Genomic DNA, 27283 nt, shown 5'->3' on the forward strand with positions numbered 1-27283 from the left:
TCCCAAGACCTAACTTATTGGGGTTGCTTCTCTCACCTGTTTCCCTTCCCAATCCTATTATGACACTGAAAGTCATCAGCCAGATCAGTCAAGGCTTTGTCCTCAGCCAATGGCCGATCCTGGCTTCTCTTCCCTCTTTGATCTCTTGCCCCACGTTTTCCTGTCACTCTGCCTTATCCATCCCAGGCTGCTTTGTACAAACCATCACTCCCATGCACACCACACCGGGCTACATATGCCCAAGAACTCTGTGCTCTTAAGAGACTGCCCAGCGCAGTCCAACACCTGGTGTTGCTGTCCAAAGAATATTGTTGAAAATGAAGGGTCAGGCCCCTTGTAAAGTACCCCCCCTCTCCAAGGCTGTTTCCTGTGCCCCAGTGTCACTGGATTATACCTTTATATAAAGGATTCTTGTCATATTTCCATTGTCGATTGTTAAAGAGTAAAACAAGCATGTAATACATTGATAAGGGTACAGGAGGCTAAACAGGAGTTTGCATTTCCATATATGGTTCTAGAAGTTGTTTTTTTTAAAAAAAATATTTCATACATGCCTGCATGAGTTGCATGGAAATTTCATAAATCTCTCTATTTGTGTCAGATGCTTTAAACAGGACTAGATTTAAAAGAGTCACAATATCAAAATGGTAGTTCCTGGAAAAAAAATAAACAAATGTTTGTGATCATTTTTATTCCAAAGAAAAGTTTTGTAATCTAATTTTTTGTGTGCAAAAATACGCTCAAGGCAACATATACTAAGAATAGAACAATGAACTATATCAAACACCATTAGAACAAACGAAACACAAAATATGTAAAATTACTTTTTTTATTTTAAAAAGGCAGATCTAAAGAACAGCCAATTCCTAATGATATAACAAAGGAGTTTATTTACAAATGCATATAATTTGCATTCTGAGCTGGGCACAGCAATCCTAATGAAGGGCTAGGGGGAGATAGAGAGCAGCAAATCTCCCAGAACAAACAAAGCTGGTCAGGATGGAAGGTGGGATGGGTTTGGGGAAGATGGAATGGATTTGGGGTTGGTTTCTTTTGTTATGCTAGCTCCAAGCTGGCCTCTCTTAAGAGAGTCAGTCTTGGGCTCCTCAGATGATTCATGGTGCTTAGGATCCAGTAGGTCCCAATTCTCCAACACCCAGCCCAACAGGAGACCTGTTAGTAGCAGCTAACTGCACTAGAGCTGAGGCACATGCTATATCCTCTGAGCTAGCAGCACCCCTCTCCACTGCTGGAGGCTGGCAAAGAGGGAAATACACAGCATTCTAACCTCCTACCCAAGCCATCAACTATAGGGTGGGTAGGACTGCAGCCCAGATTTCTATACACCTGATACCCAGTACAGATTTTTTTGTTTTCCGCTCTCTACCTTGCACTGCATTTCACAATACACAGAGCCACCTGCCTGCTACCACCATTATCTCAAAGCACTCGTAAAATAAATGATGAATCAGGTGCCCAGCACCAGGTACTCAGCTTTCAGCTTTGCTCCATCTAAGCAAGCTGATTGAAAAAAGGCAGAAATGCAAGGAATGTCAATAAATGGGGAAGGACAGCCCTGAGGATATTGCTGGGGGAAGAAATGTATGGAGGTGAGCTCCTATTTCATTTGCTGCAATGCTACAGTATGTCGATTTAGCCATTTCTTGTGATTAGTGAAATTCCAGAGCACTATTATTATTTTTTTAAGCATTTAATATCACAACAGAAATGTTGCCCCTCAAGCCTAGGAGCCAGGAAGCTTATATTAAGGTTTAATGGAACAAAAGAAATCATGATTAAATGACAGCTACTGCTATAGTTTAGATCCAGGGGGAATCTAACTTGCTTAAAGAGATCTATCATATGAAGGGTTCACATGCTGCAACGAAAAGTCTGAAGAGGATGGGAGAAAAATGATCTTGTTAGTCAATCCTCAAGTTATTATTTGGTTGATCATACATCACTGGCTCTTTTCACCTCAGGCAACTATCCCAAACTAGATCGTGAACTGCAAGTGAAGTTTGGGTGGGGCAATCAATATGAAATTCCACTCCTGCTGCCTCTTTCATCATCTGCTTTGTTGTATTTTATTTATTATGTATTTATCCCACCATTCCTCCAATAAGCTGAGTATAATGTACATGGCTCGCCACCCCTTATTTTTCACAACAACCTTGTGAGGTGGGTTCAACACACCCCAATCTTGCCTGTCCCCTCTTCCTGCCAATAGCACCCCAGCCCAAGGGTTTTCTCGTCTCATCCTTCCTTTAGTTATCTTTTTCATCTTCCTGACCAATCTTCACTGTCCTCTCCATCCATCCACCCTCCTGTTAGAAACTGTTCCTGAGCTCAACACCTATAGCTGTCTGACGTCCTTCTGCTATGCATCCTCCCTGTCCTTTTCTCAGTCCTGCTACTTTGGCCTCCCAGTCTATTCCACAAGCCCTGTGCTCAATTTTCACTAAGGTTCTTTGTCTCCTTGTCTGCGTCTATCTTGCCTGTCTCTATCTCACACCCCACCAAACCTCCCCTCACGGAAAATTAAGCGCTTGCCAATATCTGAGTCCTCATCCTTAGTTGAAACGGTTGTGAACATTCTTTGACACTCCCGGGTATGAATGGACAACTTTTATCCAGTAAAATATGAGAGATAGGCCTCAACAATCCCTGAATTTGCTCACAGCTTTGGACTCCATTTTTGATCTACGCTGATTTTCATTATATAAATAAACAGTGTAGCGGGTACTCTGTATATAGGTTTGTTTTGTACTTGACACACCTGGTCATAGTTCTCTTCTTCAGCATTGCACCAAATTACAAAGGTATGCATTTTCCAGGGAAAGCAGAAAAAGCATATTGCTTAGCTGTAGGCTTTCTGCCTAAGAAAATGTTTGTTCATTTCCACTTGCTCACTGGCATTTTTGTCCTACCTTCTGCACAGTATGAATATCCAGTTGCTACACTAAGAAATAGCAAATAGGCCTAAGATTGTAACTGATTCTTTCAATGTTTACGTGAAACAGAATTCAAGCATATTCCGACTCAATAGTTGCAGGGTATCTCCTGAATTTGATGTTCAATCACACTGCAAACTTCTGGCACTTCCTACGTGAAGGATTACTGATACCTGCTGCCACAAACAGTTGCAATGGCTTTGAAGCATCCGGAAGCAAGCTGGTATGACCCAGTATAGCACCGGTCTATAGCCCAGTTGAAGAGGTTTATTTGGTCAGGATTTAATTCCAGCAATAAGACAACAACTTCACAGCCAAGCTGATGAACCTGAGTACACAGAAAATGGCACAGTGTTTTGCAATTATCCATAATATTTGCATCAATAATTAAGCACAGAAAGGAAGCAAGACCTCCTGGTGAATCAGACCGAAATCTATCAAAGAAAGACCAAAATTCACTTTCAAATGGCACAGCCTGCCAGTTGCCTCCTCAGATTTGATCTCAACATCTGACCCCTCAAATACAGGTAATAGTAACAATTGTGGGGTACAATCAATGGTCTTTTTCAGAATGACTGGAATCTCCTCTTGAATTTGTTCCCCAAAATCTGCCACCCTCAGATAGTCCCACCATAGAGGGACCATAGGTACTTTTCTGCCAGCCCTGATGTTATGTGTGTCTAATCCCTTTTTGAAACTATCTAAGTCACTGGCCATCACAATCATTGTGGTTAACATATTCCATAAGGAAAACCCACTCTATTCCAATTCCACTATCTATCTTCACTTTTCATGCCTTCCTTTCTCCCTATTCATTCTTGCCTTCCGACAGCACAATCCTAACCATGCTTACTTGGAGTGCGTCCTACTGAATTCAGTGAGGGTTTACTCCCAGCTAAATGAGACAAGGACTGTAGCCTTATTGTTCACCAGACTATTCCAAGGATTACTCTGAGCCTAAACCTTTGGGGCAGAATAGGTTGTGAAAATGGGAGTAAATTTGTGGAAGTACACCTAATTCGCACATTTAACTCCGAGCCCACATACAAACAGCTGCATCCATACTCAGGAAACACTGTTAAATAGTTACTGTGTGGGCATTTTAAAGCAGGTTTAGGCACATTTAATGTGGCAGAGATCCAGCATGCAAGGAAAACATTGATCTTCCATAGCAGTGGCCTTATTTTCTCCTAAAGCTAAAACTCTTTTTGGCCTTCATCAGAAGATCTGCCCACTCACATTGATCTGATTCACCAGAAGCTATTTCAAGTAAGCAGAAGGTCATTTCACATTTGCATTTCATACAGCCTAGAATCAGGTGGGTGGTCTATCGGGTGGGAAGACTTCAAATTGAAAGGTAAACACACACATTGAGATCATTCTGCCCCAGACCTTTTTTTAATTTGTAGAGCGTTGAAAGGCCTTGAGTATTTTTCAGCAGAAATTTAGATTAATAAACTATGCTAAGGTATGTGTCTTGAAACAAAAGTAACAAATATACTTTCATTTACTGATAACAACTCTTTATTGCACATTCACTGGGTACCTGCGTCTGCAGTGCAAAACAACGGAGCCACCCCTCCTGCGACCACATTCTTTTGTAACACATTTAAAATCATTTCAGAAGTGCATCATTGCTGTGTTACTCACCCGTAAATCTTGACAAGCTAAAATATTATCAAGCCATTTGTAGAGATAGCCGTCTGGGGAAAGGCCCACGTTGTCAAATACAGGGCCACAGCATAGTACAGCTGACATTGCCTAAGAACAGAAGGGAGGAGGTTGGTTGTGCAAGCCCAACTATAATCAACACACTTCTGTTTATTTGTTCTTTTCACTGAATTGGCTACCACACCTTGTAAGATCACTGTAGGTTCTAAACATGGAGCAGCGCATCAAGCAATGCAGTAATGGGAGATTTTAAAGGGGCTTCAGTGGGGCCACTGAAGTGTGGAGGTTGCTGCTCTTAGGCATTGTAAAAAAAATATTATGCAATGATATCCCAGCAATAACCCCAGTCAATACCTCTTGGTTAGATAGACACATGCCTAGTCTACCCCTACCTTCCCTGAACTCCATTCTCTTCCTCCATATCCTCACTACATATTAATCTAACCTTCCCCAACCTGGTGCCTTCTTTAAGAATGCAAGAGCAGCCCTGCTGGAACGGACCCAAATCCAATCTAGTCCATCATTTAGAAATATTCCAGAGGTTTTATACTACAACTCTTATAAGCTCCAGGCTGAACGGCATGGCCATTCATGATTGCCACCATTGTTCGGAAAGGCTGGATTAATCAAACCGACACCTACTTTCATCTGTCTTACCCAGCTCATTTTGATTAAGAACTGGCATCTAGTATACTGTATAGTGTGAGAATGAAACATTCAGTAGGCACTGCAACAGAAGTAATCTCCTATTTGGAAGATAGGCTTACTGCCTCGTATCGGTTTCCAATTAAAAAAAAGAGGGGGGTTGTAGTTGACTGGTTTTTACTCATGAGTAGACCCATTGAAATCAATGGCAATGAATAACTTGGGTCCATTAATTTCACGAGTCTCCTCCGAGTAAACGTTAGCTGAAAACAACCCTCAGTAACCAGTTTCCAAAATAAGTACCTAGAATTTAGCAATATGGTTTTGCTGCATTAAAGGAAAAAAACTGTTTATAAAGTTGCTGTTAATACCAATCTCCTGCTTCCTCAGATGAATCAAATGAATCAATCTTACACACAAACTGACAGAGCCAAAGGGGGGGGGGGAATGTACAGAGGTTGTTGTTTTTTTGGTAAAAGAAAGATATTTTATTTATTTAAAGAGCATCATCGGATGTGGAATTTTATTCAGTAAAAGGAATGTTCACACACCTTTAAAGCACAATACTGGTATCTTGTAATCTGGTGATTTCTATCACTGTAGCGATCAAGTGGTGTAAACATGATACTGAACGGTCCGGCCCATTGACTAAACAAAATGAAAAGGTGGTGCCTCAAACTTTGCTGAGGGAAAAGGAATCTCCTATGGTGCACTGAGCAAAGAAACATAAAATTACATTTGTTAATTTGTTTTTAGAAAGGAAAACATGAGAATTATTCTTATGCAACATTTTGTAGCCCTGCAACAAGTCCTGGAATAATTTTCCTGGTTGCGCGTACTGAAAACATTTTTTTGAGAATGTACCATCTATGCAATGAGCTCTTGGGTGCTCAAAAGAAATATGCAACTCCCAGAATCATCAACAAGGAAGTTGAAGTAGCCATTTGCACCAAGCTTTATTCTAGATATACCTGACAATCAAAATGTTCTCTCATGGCTGCAAATTGATTCCCAAGGTAAAGCAACAATCCTCTTGCATTATGTTTTATGGACATAATCCAAATCTAAGCATGGTAGGAGATTCTGATTGTCCCCTCTTGACATTCATTAATTAGATTTTATATTTACATAGGCGTGTACGTTTATAGAACCACTGCAACAAGAGTTGGTTTAGTGTAGAGGCTAAGAGACTGCAAATCAGAGTTGTGAATCAGGAAACCCTCTGCTCAAACTTAGCCTCTGCCAGGAACTCACTAGGTAGTTAAGAGGCAAACCACACACTCTCAACCTCAGTCCCACCCTCATCTGTAATATAAGGGATAATAGGTAAAGGGGCCCCTGACCATCAGGTCCAGTCGTGTCCGACTGGGGTTGCGGCGCTCATCTCGCTTTACTGGCCGAGGGAGCCGGCGTTTGTCCGCAGACAGCTTCCGGGTCATGTGGCCAGCATGACAAAGCTGCTTCTGGCGAACCAGAGCAGCACACGGAAACGCCGTTTACCTTCCCGCCGGAGCGGTCCCTATTTATCTACTTGCACTTTTGATGTGCTTTCGAACTACTAGGTGGGCAGGAGCTGGGACCGAGCAACGGGAGCTCACCCCGTTGCAGGGATTCGAACCGACGACCTTCTGATCAGCAAGCCCTAGACTCTGTGGTTTAACCCACAGTGCCACCTGGGTCCCATATAAGGGATAATACTAGTGCTTAATAGTGCTATACAAATTTTAAGTATGACGATGAAGATGTATGTCCTATCTATACACTCTGTATATTTTGATTTTGAGATGCAGAGATTGTGTTGACGGGGGCATACATGCATTGCAGCCGACACAAGAACACCCCTATCACAATGTAGAATGTGTGAACATCAGGTGGGAGCAGACAGCTGCATTATGGGGGATTGGCCTAAACTGATCCCAATCTCCCATCACGTACAGGTCTGTGAGCATTATGTTCTGAGCATCTGAATAACTGGAAACACATCTTTAAAAATTTATACTGAATCTAAAAATAATCTCCTTACAAAAATAGCAAAAGCTGTGTTGGCAACTATATTTATTTACTTACACCTGGAGCAAGAGTATTCTGTAATGAGTGAAAAGGCAATTTAAAAAAACGTTACTGTTGAGAGAATTCCCTGTAAAAAGAGGGCTGCCTCCTTGTTCCAGATGTTCTGGATGAAGCAGAGCCCAAACTGTACTAAACATGGCTGGGCTTAATGCACTGAATGTAGTGAGATGGATCTAATGATGAACACAGAAGGAGCCTTCAGATTGCCAGCGCTTAGGCTAGAGGCCTTTTGTGCTGTCTCAATAAACGGAACACAACCAATTTGCAAAGCAATCCTTTAGCACAAAGAGCACGTAGCAATAGCTAAATTAAGCCCCTTGCTGCAAGAAAAATCAATGATCACTTTACTTGACGGAAGCTAGTTTTCTCCAGATGAAAGCCAACTGTTCCTTTGCAGTTTCTACAATTACCAATTGGCAGCCAGAAACCAGTAAACACTGAGCTAGTAGGATGTAAGCCAATTTAGGGTCACTTCACACCAGAAAATTGCTGCACAGGTTAAGAATGAATAGGAAACTTGTGTGCAGACCAGTTAAAATGCATGCATATATGTTAGTCATATGTGTATATGACTATTTACACCCAGGTTTCATTTTAATTTCTACATGAAAATGTCTCCTTTGTGGCCATTTTAGAGTTCATATGCTGAAACAAGATGGATCAAATTAAATACCAAGTATTCTGATGGACTATAGATTATCAAAGTTACATGGGCCTCTAAAGTCCCTAGTCCACAATACACGTAACAAGGACAGAAATATGTACAACTGCAGGCTTTCCATCTATTCTTCACTGATTACTTGTCCCCCGTTCTCCCAATTTCCTCCCTTACTCTTCCTGTTCCATGCAGATTAACCTGTAAGAACTTGTCCCTGCCCTTATATTTCACGTTAAAGCTTTCTTCTCTATATCCATCAAGCTCTGCAATGCTTTTGACAAACACTGCCTTGTACTTTCGTCCTGCAATTTACACGATCATTGAATCTCCATACCTGGCACACACTGAATCAAATTGGCAATCATTGCACTGAAATGGGCTCTCATGTCCTTAAGAATCTCCACTTCTTTATCGTTTTCAGCTTCCAATAACATACGAGTCAGGTCAACGTATTCTAAGAATAAGGCTCCGAGTGCTAATGTATCCCGCTCCAAGGCTCCGTTTGTACTATGGCAAAGAAAAGTGGGACGTTTTAAGGAACCGTTCAGATAGATAAAAAATAAGAACTTGTGCTTGGCAGATTGCAGACTGTAACATTTAAAATATCGATTTCTAGAATGTAAAAAGGAAGAATCTAGTGTATAGATATGGAAAAGCCCCAACTTTATTTTACAAATGCTCTAAGGAATAATAATAATAATAATAATAATAATAATAATAATAATAATAATAGTATCAGCACTGTTCCACTCAAAAAGCAATATCCTACCTATCACTTATCACACCAGCATCAGCTAGTAATTCAAAAATGCGTAGTAGCTGTAACCGCAGCAGATCTCGACGTTCACGACGCTTCTTATTCTGTGTCGCAGGAAAAGAGGCCAGTATTAATCACATCTATTACACAAATGCAGATCTTACAAAAAACAAGATCTAATCAAGCCTGGGCTCAGAACCAATATTTAAAGAGATGCTGATGACTGCTGAATAATATGAACTTTCTGATTAGCGCATACACATGGTCACGTAGATTAGAAACATTTTCCTGCAAGAAGTAGTTCTAGGAAAGATACTATACAGTGGTACCTCGGTTTAAGAACAGTCCGGCTTAAGAATGATTTGGTTTACAAACTCCGCAAAACCGGAAATAAGTGTCTTGGTTTGAGAACTTTACCTCGGTCTAAGAACGGAGGAAGGGCACCGTCGGCGGGAGGCCTCATTAGGGAAACCGCGCCTCGGTTTAAGAACGGTTTCGGTTTAAGAACGGACTTCTGGAACGGATTAAGTTCGTAAACCGAGGTACCACTGTACTGACCCTTGAAAGAGGTGGGAGGGGGGAATGGGTAAATTACTTTACATATGTGTTTCAAGCTCTACATTCCAAAATCCTCTACTACAAGAGATACCAGTGTCATTAGTAACCATGTATTTATTACACGGGGTCTTTTAAACCACATTTTAAATCTTTCGCTCAATCGGTGCATCTGAAAAAAAATGTTCTTATTGTGACACCCCACCAGGAACCATTCACTATCTTGTACTTAAGCGTCTAGAACTCAGTGAACTAACATCTTTGGAATTCACTCTGGCTTATCGCTTTTAGTAAATTTATTCAGGGGGGAGCAGTAGCAGTGCTCCATTTGGAGAAAAAAAATGCAGTAGGAATGAGATCCCTCCTTCACTTATTCATCCTCTTTGCCTCTTCCTAGTGAGCCACACCTCCTTGCATGTAAGGGGGGGGGTGTTTCTGGTACCAAGACTTTGGAGTATTTCAGTTTACAGTGAAGCAGAGGCAACACAACCTATCAGGAGCACATTACATGCAACAATCCAGAATATCTTAAATCAGGGACAGGGAAATTGTGGCCCTCCATCAGCCCCAGGTCAAGGATTTATTTATAAATATTTAAAGACCACTTAAGTAGACATTCCCAAAGCAGTATATGTAATAAAACTTTCAACACAGATACCAGCAGATCTGTTTAGAACAGTATACATACAATAATTACCATTCAAACGGCTAGCAAAACTTTTAAACAAATGTACATGTCTGCATAGACGTGCTGAATTTTTTAAAAAGTGTTAAGCAGTCACCTAAAACAACAGAGAGCATCTTGGGAGTTGTAGCCCCCCCCCATTTGGAGGGTCACATGCTCTGCACCCTTGCCTTAAAGCGTAATGAATGGTTGTTTCCTCTTGAAATAAAATAATTTTATGTACATTTATACAAAAGTATTAGGATGAACGCTTTGCCAAATTTGAAATTAGTAACACTTTTAATTGACAGCATTTCTTCCTCCTTTTTAATGTCTGCTGTTATATTCGTGCTGCCTCTTAAATGTGTTCATCTTAATTAAATCAACCAACCTCTGGTCTTCTCTCCAATGCTTCTTTCATTAGTGGGTGAAGTTCTTCCACTAATTCCCTTGATTAAAAAAAAAGTATGTTATACACACACACACACACACACACACACAAACTTATATATATATAAAACTAACACATCACCCTGTTCCAGAAGTTATGGTGTTTATGCAACAGAGGCCTGCCCAGAGGATGCCCAATTCTCTTCCTCATTGTGAAATGTGCTGTGCTTACAATAGGGTTGCACTGACAAAGCACCATGCAGCAGTGAAGCAAATGGCAACCCCTGTTCATGTGGTCTTTTGCCTGTCTGTTAAAGCCCTGTATTGTGTGTACATTGCAATATGCAATGTCATGGGTGTCCAGCTTCCATCATCAACTTTCATCATCACTGGCTACACTGGATGGAGCTGATAGGAGCTGAAGTTCAACAACACCCGGAGGCTCCTATTCTTGCTGCAATGCACCCTCAAATACAGAGGACCACCCACCCTCTAGGAGTTTATGTAACTGAGTTATATTGCTAGGAAAGGGACCGTGAAATCAGGGGGAACTACCTCATCTCCATTTGTCACTCCTGAGATATATTTTCCCAGATCAGGAGGTTATGAAGAATAAGCTTAAACCTCAGTCCAGAGAGGAGGCCATTAACAAATCCCAGTGGAACACTGCCAATGGGTCTGTCCTCCAGAATCGTCTCCAGACACAGAGAGCGTTGCCCCCAAGAGAACTGGGACAGAGAGTGTACACACAAAGTCTAGCACTTGGGCTTGCTGCCCAGACATCAGCAATATTTTTTGGTAATCAAAAGTCTCTTATAGAGTAGCCCAGGCACCCCCAAACTTCAGCCCTCCAGATGTTTTGGACTTCAATTCCCACCATCCCTGACCACTGGTCCTCTTAGCTAGGGATCATGGGAGTTGTAGGCCAAAACATCTGGAGGGCCGCAGTTTGGGGATGCCTGGGGCAGTCCTTCCAAATTTAAAATCAGCTAAGTTTTTTATCTTTGTCCATGCAGCTTGGGAATGTATTCCACTTCATCTTGTGTCTCCCAAGATAAAACACTTGTCTTTGTTTGCAGGTCATCTTAAACCATATTAAAAATAAACTATGGTTTAACATGAAACACTCTGTTCTCCTTTGCTGCTGTAAAACAAATCAAGAGCCTGGCTTGTTGTAATGTGTAAATTTACCTGGCATGCAGCTGGAGCAGGGGATGAGTGAAGTTGCATGTCACATTAAACCAGTTTATTTCTAACTATGGTTTAATGTGACATATGAGCTGGGCCTGGCGTGCTATGGTCCATGGGGTCACGAAGAGTCGGACACGACTAAACGACTAAACAACAACAACAACAACATGAGCTGGGCCACTGCTAACTATTTAAGAGTGCTTCCAGTCAGGTGTTTATTGTGTTACTGGTGCTGCTTAGGCCTTCAAGTTTTACACAGCATCCACATAATGGCTTCAAAATCAAAATGCCAATCTGAATTCTGCCCCCAATTTAATGCCCTTCCTGTTGAAAATTTTATATTTTGGGTGATATTAAGCCACCGTTTGGAAGCATCCCAAAGCAATTTGGACCACGAGAAATTCATGGCGCATCAATACCTGAAAACGAGAGAATTTGTTCTTCCAAAGCCCAGCACAAGTGACTCAGTAATTTCTATGCTCTCAAGTCTCATCAAAGGCACTAGTTGTTTTAACAACACACCAACAGATGGAGTTCCTATAGCCTAAAAATAAAATAAATTTAATGGATATAATCATTAAAGCAATTAGAGAAGAATAACAAAAAAATGTACTGCTTTAATAGGTATTGCTGGTGAATTTGAAAAGCATGTATTACAAAACAGAAATAAGCGGCTCAACAGTCATGAATAAGAGAATTTGATTCTGTGGGGTCTGAGGAAAAAAGGCTGGTGTGGTATCTATCTGGTCACAGGTCAAATGGCCAAGAAGAGACTTTTTTCTTCGTTCCTTTCTCGCTCCTGCTCCTGGGATGACCAAGAGGTGCAATAGTAGGAAAACTTCATATAAAGTCAGATGGGTGGCCACCCGAGAGCCTTTTCTATAGTGGCTCCTGACCTTTCAAATGCTCTCTCCAAGGAGGCCTATCTGGAGACCTTGTTATTATCATTTAAGTGCCATGCGAAAACATTTGCTTTCCCAGGCTTTTAAGAACTGCTAACACAAGCATTCTTGGAATGCTTTAGTTTGCTGCTTCCATTTGCTATATTAGTTTGCATGCTTCATATTATTATCATTGCTGTTCTTTTTTTAATGTCTTACCATCCTGGGAACAGAAATTATTCTGAAGGTGTGGAAGAAATGTTATGTGAATAATTAAGTAAAATGTGGCTGCAGTGTGCCTTAGAAGCAAAGCTAAATGCTGGTTTTTGCTTGCTTGCTTGCTTGCTTGTTTTGCGGGGTGGTGTGCAGTTCTACTCTGGCCTATAAAGATGACAGCGAAGGGTTAGGTCAAACCAAGTGAAGGAACCAGCCAGTTATTCTTCAGAGTGCCCAAGAGGACAAGAACTATGAACTCAACAAAGCAGTTTAGAAGCATGTTGGATCAAAAAAACTGCCCGATGCAGGAATCGTCTGTCACTTTCTGTGAGCCTACAGAAGAGAGTATCGTTTTCCCTTTGCTTTGTTACACATCTGCCTTCTATCCCGAGTTGCAGAGCATTGCCCAAATGTGTTAAGAGGTGCACCAGAAATAATCGGAGCAGGGGATTCTGCATCTGTCACACAAATGGTATGCATGCATAAAAAGGTTAACATACTTCCCATATCTGCTCCACGCCATGAAAGGCATTTTGGCAGAAAGTCTGTGCGACCTTAACACTGGAACAAAAGAGCAACTGACACAAGTTGGCAACACCACTGAATAATTCCCACAAGGTAAACGTGGCATATGATAAAAATTAGAATAGCCTTTTTCACCAGACTCAAGCAAAACAGATGAAATCCCACTGCCAATGTGGGATTAAAAATCACCGTATCATGACTCTGGCCATTGAATGGTTCATCTAGTTCAGTGTTTCTCAACCAGTGTGCCTCCAGATGTTTTGGGACTACAACTCCCATCATCCCTAGCTAGCAAGACCAGTGGTCAGGAATGATGGGAGTTGTAGTCCCAAAACATCTGGAGGCACACTGGTTGAGAAACACTGATCTAGTTATGGTAATGGTTCTTCAGTTAAGTTCTATGGGGCCTACCAAGTCTGTTTCCAGTTCCAAAGAATCCCAACTTATTTATGGGTTAGTACTTCTGGGGCAAAGAGCAGTCCAATCCAGCCACATGTAGTTTTGTTTTTGTTTTTAAGTCTTAGGTAGCATACTAAAATATCTAAAAGAATGTAGTATAAGCACTGATAACTGGGAAACACTGGGCTGCGAGTGCTCCAATAGGAGAACGACCTTTACCAAAGGTGTCGTGGACTTTGAAGAAGCATGAACTCAGGCTGAAAGGGAGAAATGAGCTAAGAAGACGGCACGTTTGGCAAACCCACACTGAGATCAACTCCCACCCGGAAACCTATGTCCCCACTGTAGAAGGATGTGCGGATCCAGAATTGGCCTCTACAGTCACTTACGGACACACGGTTAAGACCGTGTTCATGGAAGACAATCTTACTCGGCTACAAGTGATTGCCAAAGAAGAAGACCCTTGATTCAACACTGACAACTATGAGTGGTGAAGGATCTCAAATCCAGCTCTGGAATGGTTCTAGCAAGGTCTTTCCTAAGGATGCCACAGCTCGGAAGTGATGCATGCACTTTGCCTTATAAGCAGATATGGAGAATCTTTGGCTCTCCCAATGATGCTGGACTTCAGTTCCCATCATCCCTGGGTAGGGGGGTGATGGAAGCTGCAGTCCCACAACATCTGGAAGGCCACAGGTTCCTCACTCCTGGCTTACAGGTGGCAATACATCATATGTATAGAAGGACTAGGCTTGAGTCTTGTGTGAAAAATACACATCATATATAAACATATTTCTCATTTGATGGCCAAGTCATTTTAACGAAATACCACTTACCTTGTTATCGTAACTAACAGTACCATCAGGTGTGGTAGCCATGATCTCAGGAGTCGAAACACGCAGATGGCCGGGGCTCATAATACTGGGTTTTGCTGCTCCAAAGCAGAGAATAAGGTAATTTCTCCATAAAGTGACATAATGGTCTCCACTGCTCGCTGTACTGGTTTTCTTTGCATTCACAGGGCTGCTGGATACGTTGTTTTAAAATAAAGTCAGTTTTGGATATTACTTTACTATTTTTCAAAGAGGAGACGTTATAGCAATATAAAGGGGCTGATTCAGTTCAGCATAAAATGAAATTCAACTAGAAGGGAAGGATCGTAACTCAGTGGTAGAGCATATCCTTTGCATGAATACAGTATTGGGTTAAATTCCTAGCAACACCAGGTAGAGTTGGGACAAACTCCTGTCTAATACCCTGAAAAGCCACTGTGAGTCAGGTGTTGACAATGCTGATGGGCCAAAGGTAGCTCCTGAAGTTCTAAACTATGGCTACAGCAACAACATATAAAAAATAATCACTCAGTGCTATTTTTTTTTGTAGAAAAACGTGCAGAACTGCTTTACATCTTTTATACTTCTCACTGCAAGCATGTGAAGGCGTTCACAGCAATTATTTTTTGGAGGTGAAGAGCTAAAGTTTAGGGACAAATGCTTTCTCAATACCACCTATAAGAAGCCATAGCTGAACAAAGATTTTAAAACCAGGTACCCCAATTCTAAACGCAACTCTGCACACTGGACTACACAGGCTCACAAAAACACAACTCTCCTATCAAATATATGCCATTCTGGTAGTTCCCTGATCTGGGGGATTCATTATTTAAAAACAGTGAATATAGACCAGATCTATCAGTGTAATATGAAATATCGAGAGCCAAATTGTAATAAAATAACAGCAGAACTTACTTTGGATCAACCAAAGGCATGACCAGCTGCAGCCTTGTAAATGCATAAGGCCAAGCATAGCTGAGAGCAGTAGGACAATGCTTTGGTAAATTCTCTTGCCTAAGAAAACTGAAAAGGCAGAGAACCCAGGGATCTTTGACGGACTGTGCAAATATCCAGACATGGGAAGGACTTTTTACATCATAATGGCTATTAACAAGGACCGCGTTCCATTCTACCAGCCACTGCAAATCCACATTATGGGTTAATGGTAACGTTGTCTGTTGGAAAAAAAGAATTAAAAAAAGAAAAGAAAATCACTGTCAGCATATTATTTCAGAGATTGGCCTGCATTTTTTATTTTCCTGATAAGCTGCCCTTTCAGTAGGCTGCCCATGTGTCCTACGTAATAAAGGATTTTCTTCTTGAAAGGCTGTCAGAGGACAGCTCTATGTGAAGTGCTGTCTAGTTCAAATCTGTTTTAAATATATTTTTAAAAAACCGTAAGAAGGAAAAGCAGGGGCCTTGAAGTTATCCAACAGCAGTTAGCACCTGTACTGCAGACTGAGCAAGCATAGTGGCCTCGGTCCTAAAGCCCTAAATGGCCTCGGTCCAGTATACCTGAAGGAGCGTCTCCACCTCCATCATTCTGCCCGGACACTGAGGTCAAGCGCTGAGGGCCTTCTGGCGGTTCCCTCGTTGCGAGAAGCCAAGTTGCAGGGAACTAGGCAGAGGGCCTTCTCGGTGGTGGCGCCTGCCCTGTGGAATGCCCTCGCAACAGATGTCAAAGAGGAAAACAACTACCAGACTTTTAGAAGACATCTGAAGGCAGCCCTGTTCAGGGAGGCGTTTAATGTTTAATAGATTACTGTGTTTTATTTTTCTGTTGGAAGCTGCCCAGAGTGGCTGGGGAGCCCAGCCAGATGGGTGGGGTTTAAATAATAAATTATTATTATTATTATTATTATTATTATTATTATTATTGATCCCTTGGTCATTCTTCCCGCTATAAAATGCATCGTGTGGTATTCATACTAGATCTGTTGACAATAATGGACTTAAGTTAGTCACATTCCTTCATTTCAACTTAGCTGAGTACAACTTAGCTAAATACAACCATTCTATTTAAATGATAGCATTTATTTCCAAATTTGCACCAATCCCAAAAGCTCGCCATGTGCATATATGTGTCCTCTCTTTTTTGGGGGATGTGTTTTCTCTTTTGGGGGCACGTGTAAGTAGCAAATCTAAATTTGGACCTGGATACCAGCTGCCAAACCCTTGTTTGAACAGATGGAAACACCACCATTCCTCCAACTGCAGCCACACAACCTGCGGTGTTATTTCATTGATCCATCATTCATTCCGCTCAGGGCTTATCTACATGCTTTTGACAGAAGTGAACAGTGCCTCTGCGTTCCTGCCCGCTCTGCACCTGTACGCAGTCAAAATCAGTCCATGGCTTATTCTCTGTTCCTTAGTCAATTTGTGACATTGCCCCACTTACTATACTAAATATACCTTGCTGCATTCTAGTGATGCACACTGATCCAATAACTGTTTAGGCAGGAGATCTGTCTGAGTGGAAGATTCAATCCATGCAAGGATTGAGGCTATTCATTAAATTAATGGAGTAGCCTGACTGTACAATAGATCTGAATCTGGATACATGCAAATCTCTGGATACGGCTGGTACTGTAATTAAATTATGAAACCAGTTATTACCTAATATTCTGCTAAGACGTTGAAAATATCAATACAGCTACAATTACAGGCTGAAGTGATGGAATTGCAACAGCGGATCAAGGAGATTACCTGTGCTCTACTGGGTAATAAAATCCAATGCCTGAAGCAACTCCAAGAGTTTCTTAACATACCTATAATCTTTGTATCTGCATTCCAGTCTTTTTGGAACGTTGCACAGTTTCTGTTTATTTAGCACATCTGCATTGTGAACAGTTAGAAGATAACAAGGAGGTACTTACTGAATCTGAAACGGCCACATGAATGAAACTTTCCAGAATAGAAGAACTGAGTTGGTCCATGACATCAATCATAGGCCTATCGTCATCCTGTATACGTGAAGGTGACAGAAATTAAGTCAATTTTTAAAAAGAGTGTTTGAAGAGTAAAATATTTACCGTGGCATAAGCTTTTGTGGGCTAGAGCCTACCTCATCAGATGTATGAAATAGACAGTGTGACAGGAGAAGCATTAAAAGAGGAACAATCTCCTATTGAAAGCAGTGATACCACGTATGAATCAACCAACTGAAGTCAACAAGCTCATGTATGAGTCCAGGCACATCCAACCGTTGCAGGTAAACACTCAGTTTATGTGACATCCAGGCAATTTAGCAACCTTATGTCTTGGTTCAAGTCAAAATAAATTTGGTCAAAGTGGTCAGTGTACTCCAGTTCAGCAGCCACCCCAATTTCTGAATGAATTGGTTCTAACTCATTTATGGCCTTCGCATGAAACAGAATTATTCTGAGCGAGTCCACTGCTGCAGCAGCATTACTTGAAATTTTGTGAGGCTGCAGTTACTCACTCCCCCTAGTTCAGTTGTTTAAACAGCCAAAGCAGAACCATCCACTTACCAGAAGGAAGCTTCAGGAGGCTTGAGGAAACCGCAAGGTTTGCTCAAGTACAAAAATAATTGGGGGTGGGGGGACTAAAGAGAGAGGACCCTTAAAAAAACATGCAGTGAGGAGTGAGCATGCTCAGTAGCCACCGCAAAACAACAGGAGATGGAATGGCTGACTGGAACACTGAAGAGCAACACTCCACGCTGTAACATTCTGCTGCAGGTCCCACTAGCACATTCTCTGTTTTGATTCCTAGCTCCCTCACAATTCCCAGAGGCACTCCTGACAACTGTAGCCATTCGGATTCATTTTGTGGACCAACCTTCTCCATGGATGATGTCCTCTAGATGTTCCTGACCATTGGACCATGCGGGCTGAGACTGGTGGGAATTGTAGTCTTAAGAAGACACCAAACTTGGGAAGGTTGCTGAAGAAACTCCACTCCCACACATTTCCTACCTCTAAACATTCCTCTTGCAAGAATGGACTGTTCTTCTACTTTGAGTGAGGAGGAATGCTAAACGGTGCACAAGCATACTCTTCCCATGGAAGCAGAGCCCAATACTTATGCCACAACAACATCCTGATTCAACTAGAGCAGGGGTTCCCAAACTAAGGCCCGGGGGCTGGATGCGGCCCAATCGCCTTCTAAATCCCGCCTGCAGATGGTCCAGAAATCAGTATGTTTTTACATGAGTCGAATGTGTCCTTTTATTTAAAATGCATCTCTGGGTTATTTGTGGGGCATAGGAATTCGTTCATCCCCCCCCCAAAAAACATAGTCTGGTCCCCCACAAGGTCTGAGGGACAGTGGACCGGCCCCCTGCTGAAAAAGTTTGCTGACCCCTGAGCTAGAGCACTGCTCTATAATACACTTAGTACAACCAGTAATTTCTCTTTTTTTAATGTTTCAAATTCTTTGCAAATAAGAATCCAATTCCATTGGATTGTAGGACTCTTTCAAATATTAGAGCGGTGATAAATTAACAACTGGCAAAGTGGGTCAGAATAAGTATCTAGTTTAGTGTGTGTGTGTTGTACCAGAACTTCTGCTTCATTTTTTGTGCTTACAAAGTTAATGCACTGACAGAAGCTCAACATGTGGTTAATTGTTGGATTTAGTTCAGTGTTTGCAGAACAGAAGTGCCCATCATAAAATGCCATACGACTTAAGACATCGTGTATTGAAGGGATGAAAAAACTAGCCTGCTGTTTACTGAAGCATTCCAATGGCATGAACACAAAATATTTTGTTCTCCACTTAGCAACTTACTAACTGGGAACAAGGCGCTCCATGCTTTTGTATTTGACAAACAAGAATTAGTATTCTCTATGGTGCAAAGAAAAATGCAGTGCATGAAATCGTTTTATTACACATAGCTGCCAGCTGGACGGACACGATGTATCGGCCAATTCCATATTAATAAACATAACACTTTCTAGTAACAATGCTTTTTTTAAAAATTAAAGGAAGACATAACCTCCATCCAAGAACCATTTGTGTATCTGAAGGAATGCTAGAACAGGGGTCTTAAAGACTGAGAAACAAGAAATATGGGGTTGTGTCCAGCTGAGTTCTGCTCAAAGTAAAGGTAAAGGTAAAGGGACCCCTGACATAGTTGCCAAGTTATCCCTTTTTTAAAGGGATTTTCCCTTATGCTGAAGAGGCTTCCTCGCGAGAAAAGGGAAAACTTGGCAGCTATGCCCTGACCATTAGGTCCAGTCGTGACCGACTCTGGGGTTGCGTGCTCATCTCGCATTATTGGCCGAGGGAGCCGACGTATAGCTTCCAGGTCATGTGGCCAGCATGACAAAGCCGCTATAGCGGTTCCTATTTATCTACTTGCATTTTGATGTGTTTTCGAACTGCTAGGTTGGCAGGATCTGCTCAAAGTAGACTCCCTGAAATAAATGGACCTAAGTTAGTAAAGGGCACTAATGTCAATGGATCTACTCTGAGTAGGACTAACACTGGATAAAACCTCTAATTTCTATAAGTGCACCCAAGATTTCTAGGTAAGGCGGGAACCATTTTGCACAGGGGTTCCATTTCCGGCCCCCGTGCGTGTTGGCAGAGAGCATATTAGTGTGCCCGACCCTGTTCCACCCTGCCTCAGCCCCACCCTGTTACTCCCCCACATTCTGACCTCTTACGGGTCCAAAAGGACCCACGTGTCAACACAGCAACAGGATGCGCCTGAAATGGTGGCCGCCTGCACATATTTTGCCTGTGAAGAATCTTGCCACATTTCATGGTGCTATCAAATCTAGTAAGAGCCATCACTCTTGTCTACCTGGAATGCAACTCAGCAAATAACTATTAGAATGAATGGAAACAATGCAGCATGGTGGATTGCACTATTATCATTTACTGGATAAAGGCAAGCGAAGAAATCAGATGACAAATCCAAGGAGTTCCACATCCAACTATAGAATATTCAGTTAGTGTGTTAGATCTAGGGAACAACCATGGGGCAAATAGCAGCTTTTGGAGTGAAGGAAATTAGCATCATGAAAAGGACACCTACAGGAAATGGTTAACTCTCTCTCAGTGATGTGGCCCCTGCTCTCCATGGCTTTTATTCAAGTTTAAAATAAACAAACTACAGAAGATCTGATCACAGATCTGCCTGCTGCCATGCCTAGCTTGGACCCCCGCCTATTCATTCTCACAGCTCCAGTGGTTAAGCAAATAAAAACTAAAGGAACATAAAAACTTAAATCTATGACCGTTTACTCAGAAGCAAGTCCCACCATTTCCAGCGAGGTCGTGTCAGTGCATAAAAGCGCACCCAGGACTGTAAGCAAAAGTCCATTTTAAAAGCAAAAGGTAATACGACAAAACAAATTTTCATTTTAACAAAACCCAAATTACTTGGGGAAATTGTATTTGTGATGCAGGAATGAGAAGTCGTACCTCTGCTTGTCCCAGTGCAAGAAATAGAGCGCGGATCTCTCTGAGAATCAACACTGCCAGTTTACGTGTAGCGACCTGGAAACTGCAGAGTAACACTAGTGCAAAACCTTCAACAGCATGTAGAACGTTGGAATATGAACTTCTCTCCGTCTGTGTCCTGTGAGCGGATCCGTTCGGTATCAGCTGCAAAATGATGTGTTTGTAAATTCCAACATACGTCATTAAGCTTCAAGAGTTCATAATGTTAAAATAACAAAACAATAGTATGCAATGTGAAATTTAAGAAAAACGAAATGAAAATAAGATCCATGGCCATTGTGATACAATCCATTTCTTATAAGTTAAAAGATGGTTAACAGTGCTAAATACTTATCCCATAATCTATATATGCAATGTGTCATTGCCCCTGTAACTACAACATTTTTGTACTTACAAAATAGGGAGGTAGACACATGCCTTGCTGCACTGGGCTGTTTTGTTGGTTTTTACAAATAGGACTCTACTCTTAGAAAATACATTTGCATTTTGTTGCACAATTTGGTCTGCTAAATTTGACCTCTATATGTCTGTTTACATAATTATCCCAGAATAACACCCCACCCCCTGAATTCCCACCCCTGTTTAAGCATTCAGGAGTGGATTAATAGTGGTCCAAGTGTGAGGGCTGAACTGATATAAGAATATTGCCATGCCCAAGGTGCAAATTAAACAAATGTGGCTCTAATTTAAGACACATCAATTCAATGTATACAAAAATTTAGCCAAATTGAAATGTGGTGTGATACTTTTGGAGTCTTACCTCTGTAGACCTGCCTTTTGCCTGTTCGCTGGCTTTTCCGGGAGTGTGCATTACCAGTTTCCATTGCGTAAGCAACTGTAACAGTAATTTTAAGGATGTGTCCAGGAGGCTATGATGCATATCATTAACTTCACGCAACAGGAAGTTTGTGAAGCCAAAAAGCACATCCTCTCTCCAATCAACAAAATCAACTAGCAGGCCCTGAAGTGAATTTTGAGAGATGTGCCGAAGTTCATCATCCATGTGGATAGAAAGCCTAGGTAAAAATAAAGCAACTTTCATGTCAGAAATTACCCAAGTACCAATTTGTGATCAGCACACACCCAGGCTAGCCAAGCATTCATCTGAGGCAAAACATTTTAATAAACCTATTCTCAGTCATCGTCTACAGCACCACTTGTAGAGTGCAACTTTGAATTTATTTTATGAATTACTAAGCCTGCAATTCTATACCCATTTCCCTTGGAGTAAACTGCAGTCAATTCATTGGGATGCACCTCAGTAAGGAGGGAGTTCCCCATGAGAGGAACTACAGTGGTACCTCGACTTACGAACAACTCGACAACCGAATTTTTTGACTTATGAATGAGGCAAATGGCAGCGCGCTTACGATTTTTTCGACATCCGAATGGAAACCGCGGCAGTTTTAGATAGGGTTTTTTCGACTTATGAATTTTTAGATGGGGTCGCTTCGACTTACGAATTTTTCCATTTCCAATGCATTCCTATGGGAAACCGCGTTTCCACTGGTGCTTTTTGACTTACGAATTTTTCGACCTACGAAGGTGCCTTCGGAACGGATTAAATTCGTAAGTCAAGGCACCACTGTATCTCTGAAAAGCAGTGGCACAGTTCTTCACAATCAAGGCAAATGCGGCCCACCAGACAACTACTGTGGCCCAGGGCCGGCCCACCTATGAAGTGGGGTGAAACAGCTGCCTCAGGCAGTGGAAGCTCCCCAAAGATGCCCCACCACTGGCGGAGAAGTGGTGCTGGCATTGGCATTGATTTCTGGTGAGATCTTGTGAGATTTCCAAAGGCATCTTGTGAGATCCCACCAGCAATTGGCAGTACTTCCTGTAGAGGCAGGTGGCGCTGGCAGATGCGAGTGGCTCAGTGACAAGAGCAGCAGAGCGCCAGCGCCACCTGTTTCACCCCAAGAGGTGAAATGGGATGTACCACCCCTGCTGTGGCCTGACAAGTGCTTGACTCCTCTTTGACTGTTCTTTGTGTTCAGCCAGGCAGCAAATACAAGGGGTTTATCTAAGCCCTAGTGGGTAGTCACCATACATGACTAGCAAGCTACACTTGGCTTGGTGAGCTACAAGTCTTGAGTTTTAGGATTGAAGGAGAAGCAAGCAACAAAAATGGTAGTTCTCTTAAAATTGGAACTGCATTTCTTCACACAGAGTTGAAAGGCTACACCCAACTAAGTTCAGAGGTTTCATTTCTTGCTATCCTCACCACTCTCTCCTTATTTCTATTCTATTCTTCGCCCTCCTTCAAATTTTAATTTACATTTTAAGCACTATATAAATCAATATGGCCAAGCGCCCAAATATCCGTGAAACTAGTTCTGTAAGCTCAAGGGGGCTTTAGACTTGTTTTTTCGTCTACGTCAATGCCCCCATGACAAATGGCAAACCGGTTCTGAAATGGAGGAGAGTGCGATGATACGGCTTTAAAGAAAAACAAGTCAATAATTGTGCCGGGCTACTTGCAAGACCCCTGTCAGGCTAAGTAGCTCTTTGAATCCCAGCCTAAACAAGCAATCTATACATAGCATTATGCAGGCATGTAGCAGCGTAGATGAACAACACAGTAATCAATTCCATTCTCTCCATGCAAACAATAACCTGAAAAGACTGATTCATGTTGCATTATGATAATTCACCACACCTATAATAGTTCCATCCAACTACCTCCGTCACAAACTGGACAGCCTTTACACCTAAGTTTAAATTATCAGTCTTTTAACATTTCATGTCATTTACCTTGAAAGCAAATCAATCAGCTCCAGTTTAGACATTCCGTCAGGAAGGAGTCGTGGAATAGCAGCAACACAAGTCCTGAAAAGGTCGATTTTTGGTTTTCTTTCTCCTCTGAATATAAGAAAAAGAGTTTATGCATTACTAGTCAATGCCCAAACATGAGGAGAAAATAACAACAACAGGTGGTAGTCAATTAAATACCTGCACTAGAGCAGGCATCCCCAAACTCGGCGCTCCAGATGTTTTGGGACTACCGTACAATTCCCATCATCCCTTACCACTTGTCCTGTTGGCTAGGGATAATGGGAGTTGTAGTCCCAAAACATCTGGAGCGCCGAGTTTGGGGATGCCTGCACTAGAGCAACAGGATTTTCCCCTTCTGCTGCTTGCTTGTACACTGTCACCCTATTTGTTCTGAAGGATTTGTAGGAAAACCCAGAATATATTTGGGGGGGGGCAGGGAGAGAACAGTCTTCAAACCAAACGTTCACTTTAGTGGGGCGTACTTAACACATTCGTTCTGATCATCTCCCCATTCAAAATCCCCTCCCAAAAACCCATGCTTTTCCATCTACAAGAGAAATATAACTGAGCCCCCCCCTTTTTTTGAGGATGGTGATGTTGAGCAGAAAAACGACACGGCATGAAAATGGAAAAGCATCTCCCTGTCTCCCTCGATTCCTCCAGAAAAACTTGCAAGCCAGCCAGTTGAGAGACTGTTACATGGCCCTGTGTTGTATCATCTAGTTCTTGCCCAGAAATGGATAGGCATTCATTCTATTCATTAGCAAACTCTTTTTTTATATAAGATCTGGTTTTTTCAGGGTGGGATGGGGAGAAAACCCACAGAACAGCTATGCGCTAATCAAGTTGTACAAATCCACTTAAAGTAATCCATAGCCAAACACGCACGTGATCATATCTTCGGGTTCTTTGTTCAACATCTGTATGTTAGTGAGCATCATACACCGCCCAACTTCTTTATCCAGATGTCTCAGTATGTTGTCTACAGCTTTTCTTACTTGAGAATAATATATTGACATGCCTGGAAAAGTGTACAGTGGGTTAATACCGGTTCATTGAATAAAAACTTAATATAAAATCTAGAATTTTATATTTTTACATATATTAACATAAAATCCAGTACTGTAGAAATATTCATCTCAATAATGTGTAGCACACTTGTAAGGTTCAATGGCATATATGCCGCATTAAGTGTTTCTTTGACACCCTGAATATGAGTGATCTCTAGCTCTCACAACTTCACATAATATGGAATGTTCAGAAGAGAGTTACTAGGAAAATATTCAGATTTTAATGGTTAAGTGTCTCATAGTTTCTAACCATAACATAAAACAGTAGCATGACCAATCACAATAGATGACTGGAGTTCATACCCTCCAATTCCCGGTAAGAAAAATCCGGGATCAGCAGCGGCGCGGCACCGGAAGTCGCTTCTACGCATGTCTGGACATGCGCAGAAGCAACTTCCGGTGCCGGCACTGCCCGATTTCCACTGTCTGGACATGCGCAGAAGGAGTCTCCCTGGCAGGTAGGAAATCCAGGGGATTTACGGGATTTTTCTCTATTCGGGGTAACAACGGGAAACGGGTTTAAATACGGGGGTTTCCCGTGAAAAACGGGAGAGTTGGCAGCTATGCCGGAGTTGTAGTCTGTAAACGACCCAATTTTCTTTTTGAAGATGGGCAATTTAACAACCAAGTAAATAAATAAATAGTCCACATCATTGGAGGCCACCATGTTGACTACCCCTGCACAAAGCCACAACAAATACATTACAAATTCAGTTAAAAGCACTTCCTGGTTGCCACTGACAACTAGAAATTATTTGCAGGTGACCAGATGGTGACTCAGGTCTCCCTGGTTTGCAGTATGAATCCAGGCCTCAGACATACCCAGTTCAGTTCATTATGCTAGCAACTTCTGCGAACTTTGCAAGACTGTGTTGCAAGTCCATAAACTGTTAAGAAACATGGCCTGATACTTGCCTATCATCTTTGCTTCCTCCTCTGTGAGGGTTTTGCTTAAGTATGTTTTCTTCACTCGTAACGTGTTTCCAGAAGGAAGCACAGCGCCAGTAACAGGCATCGGAGGCTCTCCATCTTTTTGCTGCAAGCTATCCGCAATAACCAAGAAGGCTCTCAGACCAATATTCATTCTCTGCAAATTCCGTGGAAAGCAAAGAAAGAACCAGTATTAGCATAACCTTCTAAAGACAGCAACATCAAACTGCAATATTACAAATAATTTTGTTCATCCAACAAATTGGGGTAGGGAGAGCCTCCAGCCCATGGGTCAGACTTGACCTGCCAGAGGTTCAAATTTGCCTTGTGAGTCTGTTTCCCCACCTGTCTGATGCCTGATGTGAAGCGCGCAGCAGGAAGAGACACGGATGTCAACAAACCATTGGAAGCCTTAAAGTGCACCGACAAGAGAAAGCAGGCTTCAGCTCTACTGTTCATCAGCTGATGGGCAGCAGAAATGAAGCCAGTTGCACCAGCTGTGATAGCAAGTTCATCAGAGGCAGAAATCAGCTGATTGGCTTTTAAAGCTGAAGCCTTGGACATTTTAAAGCCCTGCACACAGCTGTTTGCACACCGGGTGACTGACAGGTGAGCTGCCCCATCAACCTGTCAAATTTGGGCCACAAGGCTAGGAGCTGCCCTGCAGTGAGGAAAGGGTTTCTCAATCTGACCCAATATGTGCTAGATGGACAGAGCTGTCTGAGGGACTTTAATTTCAGGAGCATTGATCAATATCGAACTGATTTAACTAGCACCTGACTTGAAAATACCTGGAGATCAGTGTGGAGCGATCAGAAGTTTACATGGGGTTCCATGTTGCATAAGCAGTCTGGGGTTCCAATAAGAATTTTTAGACTGACAGAAGCACATTCATGGGGAAAACGGTCCTACGAAAAAGTGATGAAGGACTGTATCTCAGTCCTTTTCAAGCCAGAACATGACTTCACTCAGGCAGCTTAGGAGAACTGTGCCTGCCTCCCAGAGATCTTTGTCATCCTTCACATGACAAGGGTCATAACTCAACCCATTTGGTCCTCAGTAGCCGTATAATTTTTTTGTTTTCAGCTATGCTCAAACCAAAAGCAGTATCCATTACAGAATGTAGGGTAGGGTACACTCATACAGCTTTCCAAGAATGGTGCAGCTAGCCATTAAGTCTAGTTCTTGCTCTCTCCCTCTTTTTGTCTTCTGTGTTGTATTCTCTGTTGCTGTCATCTTGTATGTGATTTTTTTTTCATGTGTGTGGAACAGCTGGAGGACAGCTGTATTACAGGAAACTGTGAAAATGGAAATCAAGAACTAAAGAGATAAGCTGAGGGGTGACAAGTTGAGAGCGGGTAAAATATAAAGGCAACAGACGACTGACACTTCTCTCTCTCGCTGACACACACACACACACACACACACACACACACACACACACACACTGCATTATAAACTATAAAAGCATAATGATACCATACCTCTGGGTTGAGACTAAATGCTTTTGCTGGTTTTCCAACACAAAGAAAATCATAAATTATTTCTTTCATGGCAAAATCCAAACGCTCCTGCGGTGAAAAGTTAGAAAAAAGAAAGAAAGTTATTGTATGCCAACCATGAGCCTGGTAAAATTATAGGAACTGAACATCAACCATGTA

General features: G+C 42.0%; 1 protein-coding gene across 8 annotated transcripts in view; it reads right to left on the bottom strand.

The window, feature by feature from the left end:
• Positions 1-27283, bottom strand: part of FRY (FRY microtubule binding protein) — a 194176-nt gene that overhangs the window by 61530 nt on the left and 105363 nt on the right. For 6 of the 8 annotated variants that reach the window (XM_060273790.2, XM_035115757.3, XM_035115759.3 and 3 more), the window contains 17 exons: positions 27107-27193; positions 25608-25779; positions 24511-24643; positions 23602-23709; positions 21608-21863; positions 20809-20991; positions 17289-17375; positions 15325-15584; positions 14413-14602; positions 11975-12099; positions 10366-10423; positions 8768-8859; positions 8333-8505; positions 5822-5982; positions 4605-4715; positions 3128-3282; positions 555-654 (listed from right to left, as the gene is read on the bottom strand). In XM_060273790.2, coding sequence (XP_060129773.2) covers positions 555-654; positions 3128-3282; positions 4605-4715; positions 5822-5982; positions 8333-8505; positions 8768-8859; positions 10366-10423; positions 11975-12099; positions 14413-14602; positions 15325-15584; positions 17289-17375; positions 20809-20991; positions 21608-21863; positions 23602-23709; positions 24511-24643; positions 25608-25779; positions 27107-27193 — 2451 coding nt within the window. The remainder of the gene's footprint in view (positions 1-554; positions 655-3127; positions 3283-4604; positions 4716-5821; positions 5983-8332; positions 8506-8767; positions 8860-10365; positions 10424-11974; positions 12100-14412; positions 14603-15324; positions 15585-17288; positions 17376-20808; positions 20992-21607; positions 21864-23601; positions 23710-24510; positions 24644-25607; positions 25780-27106; positions 27194-27283) is intronic. The other 2 variants (XM_060273787.2, XM_088668232.1) reach the window with 1 other exon arrangement.

Source organism: Zootoca vivipara, chromosome 4 (genome assembly GCF_965207765.1).
Source record: "Zootoca vivipara chromosome 4, rZooViv2.hap1.1, whole genome shotgun sequence".
In the NCBI taxonomy this organism is placed as follows: Eukaryota; Metazoa; Chordata; class Lepidosauria; order Squamata; family Lacertidae; genus Zootoca; species Zootoca vivipara.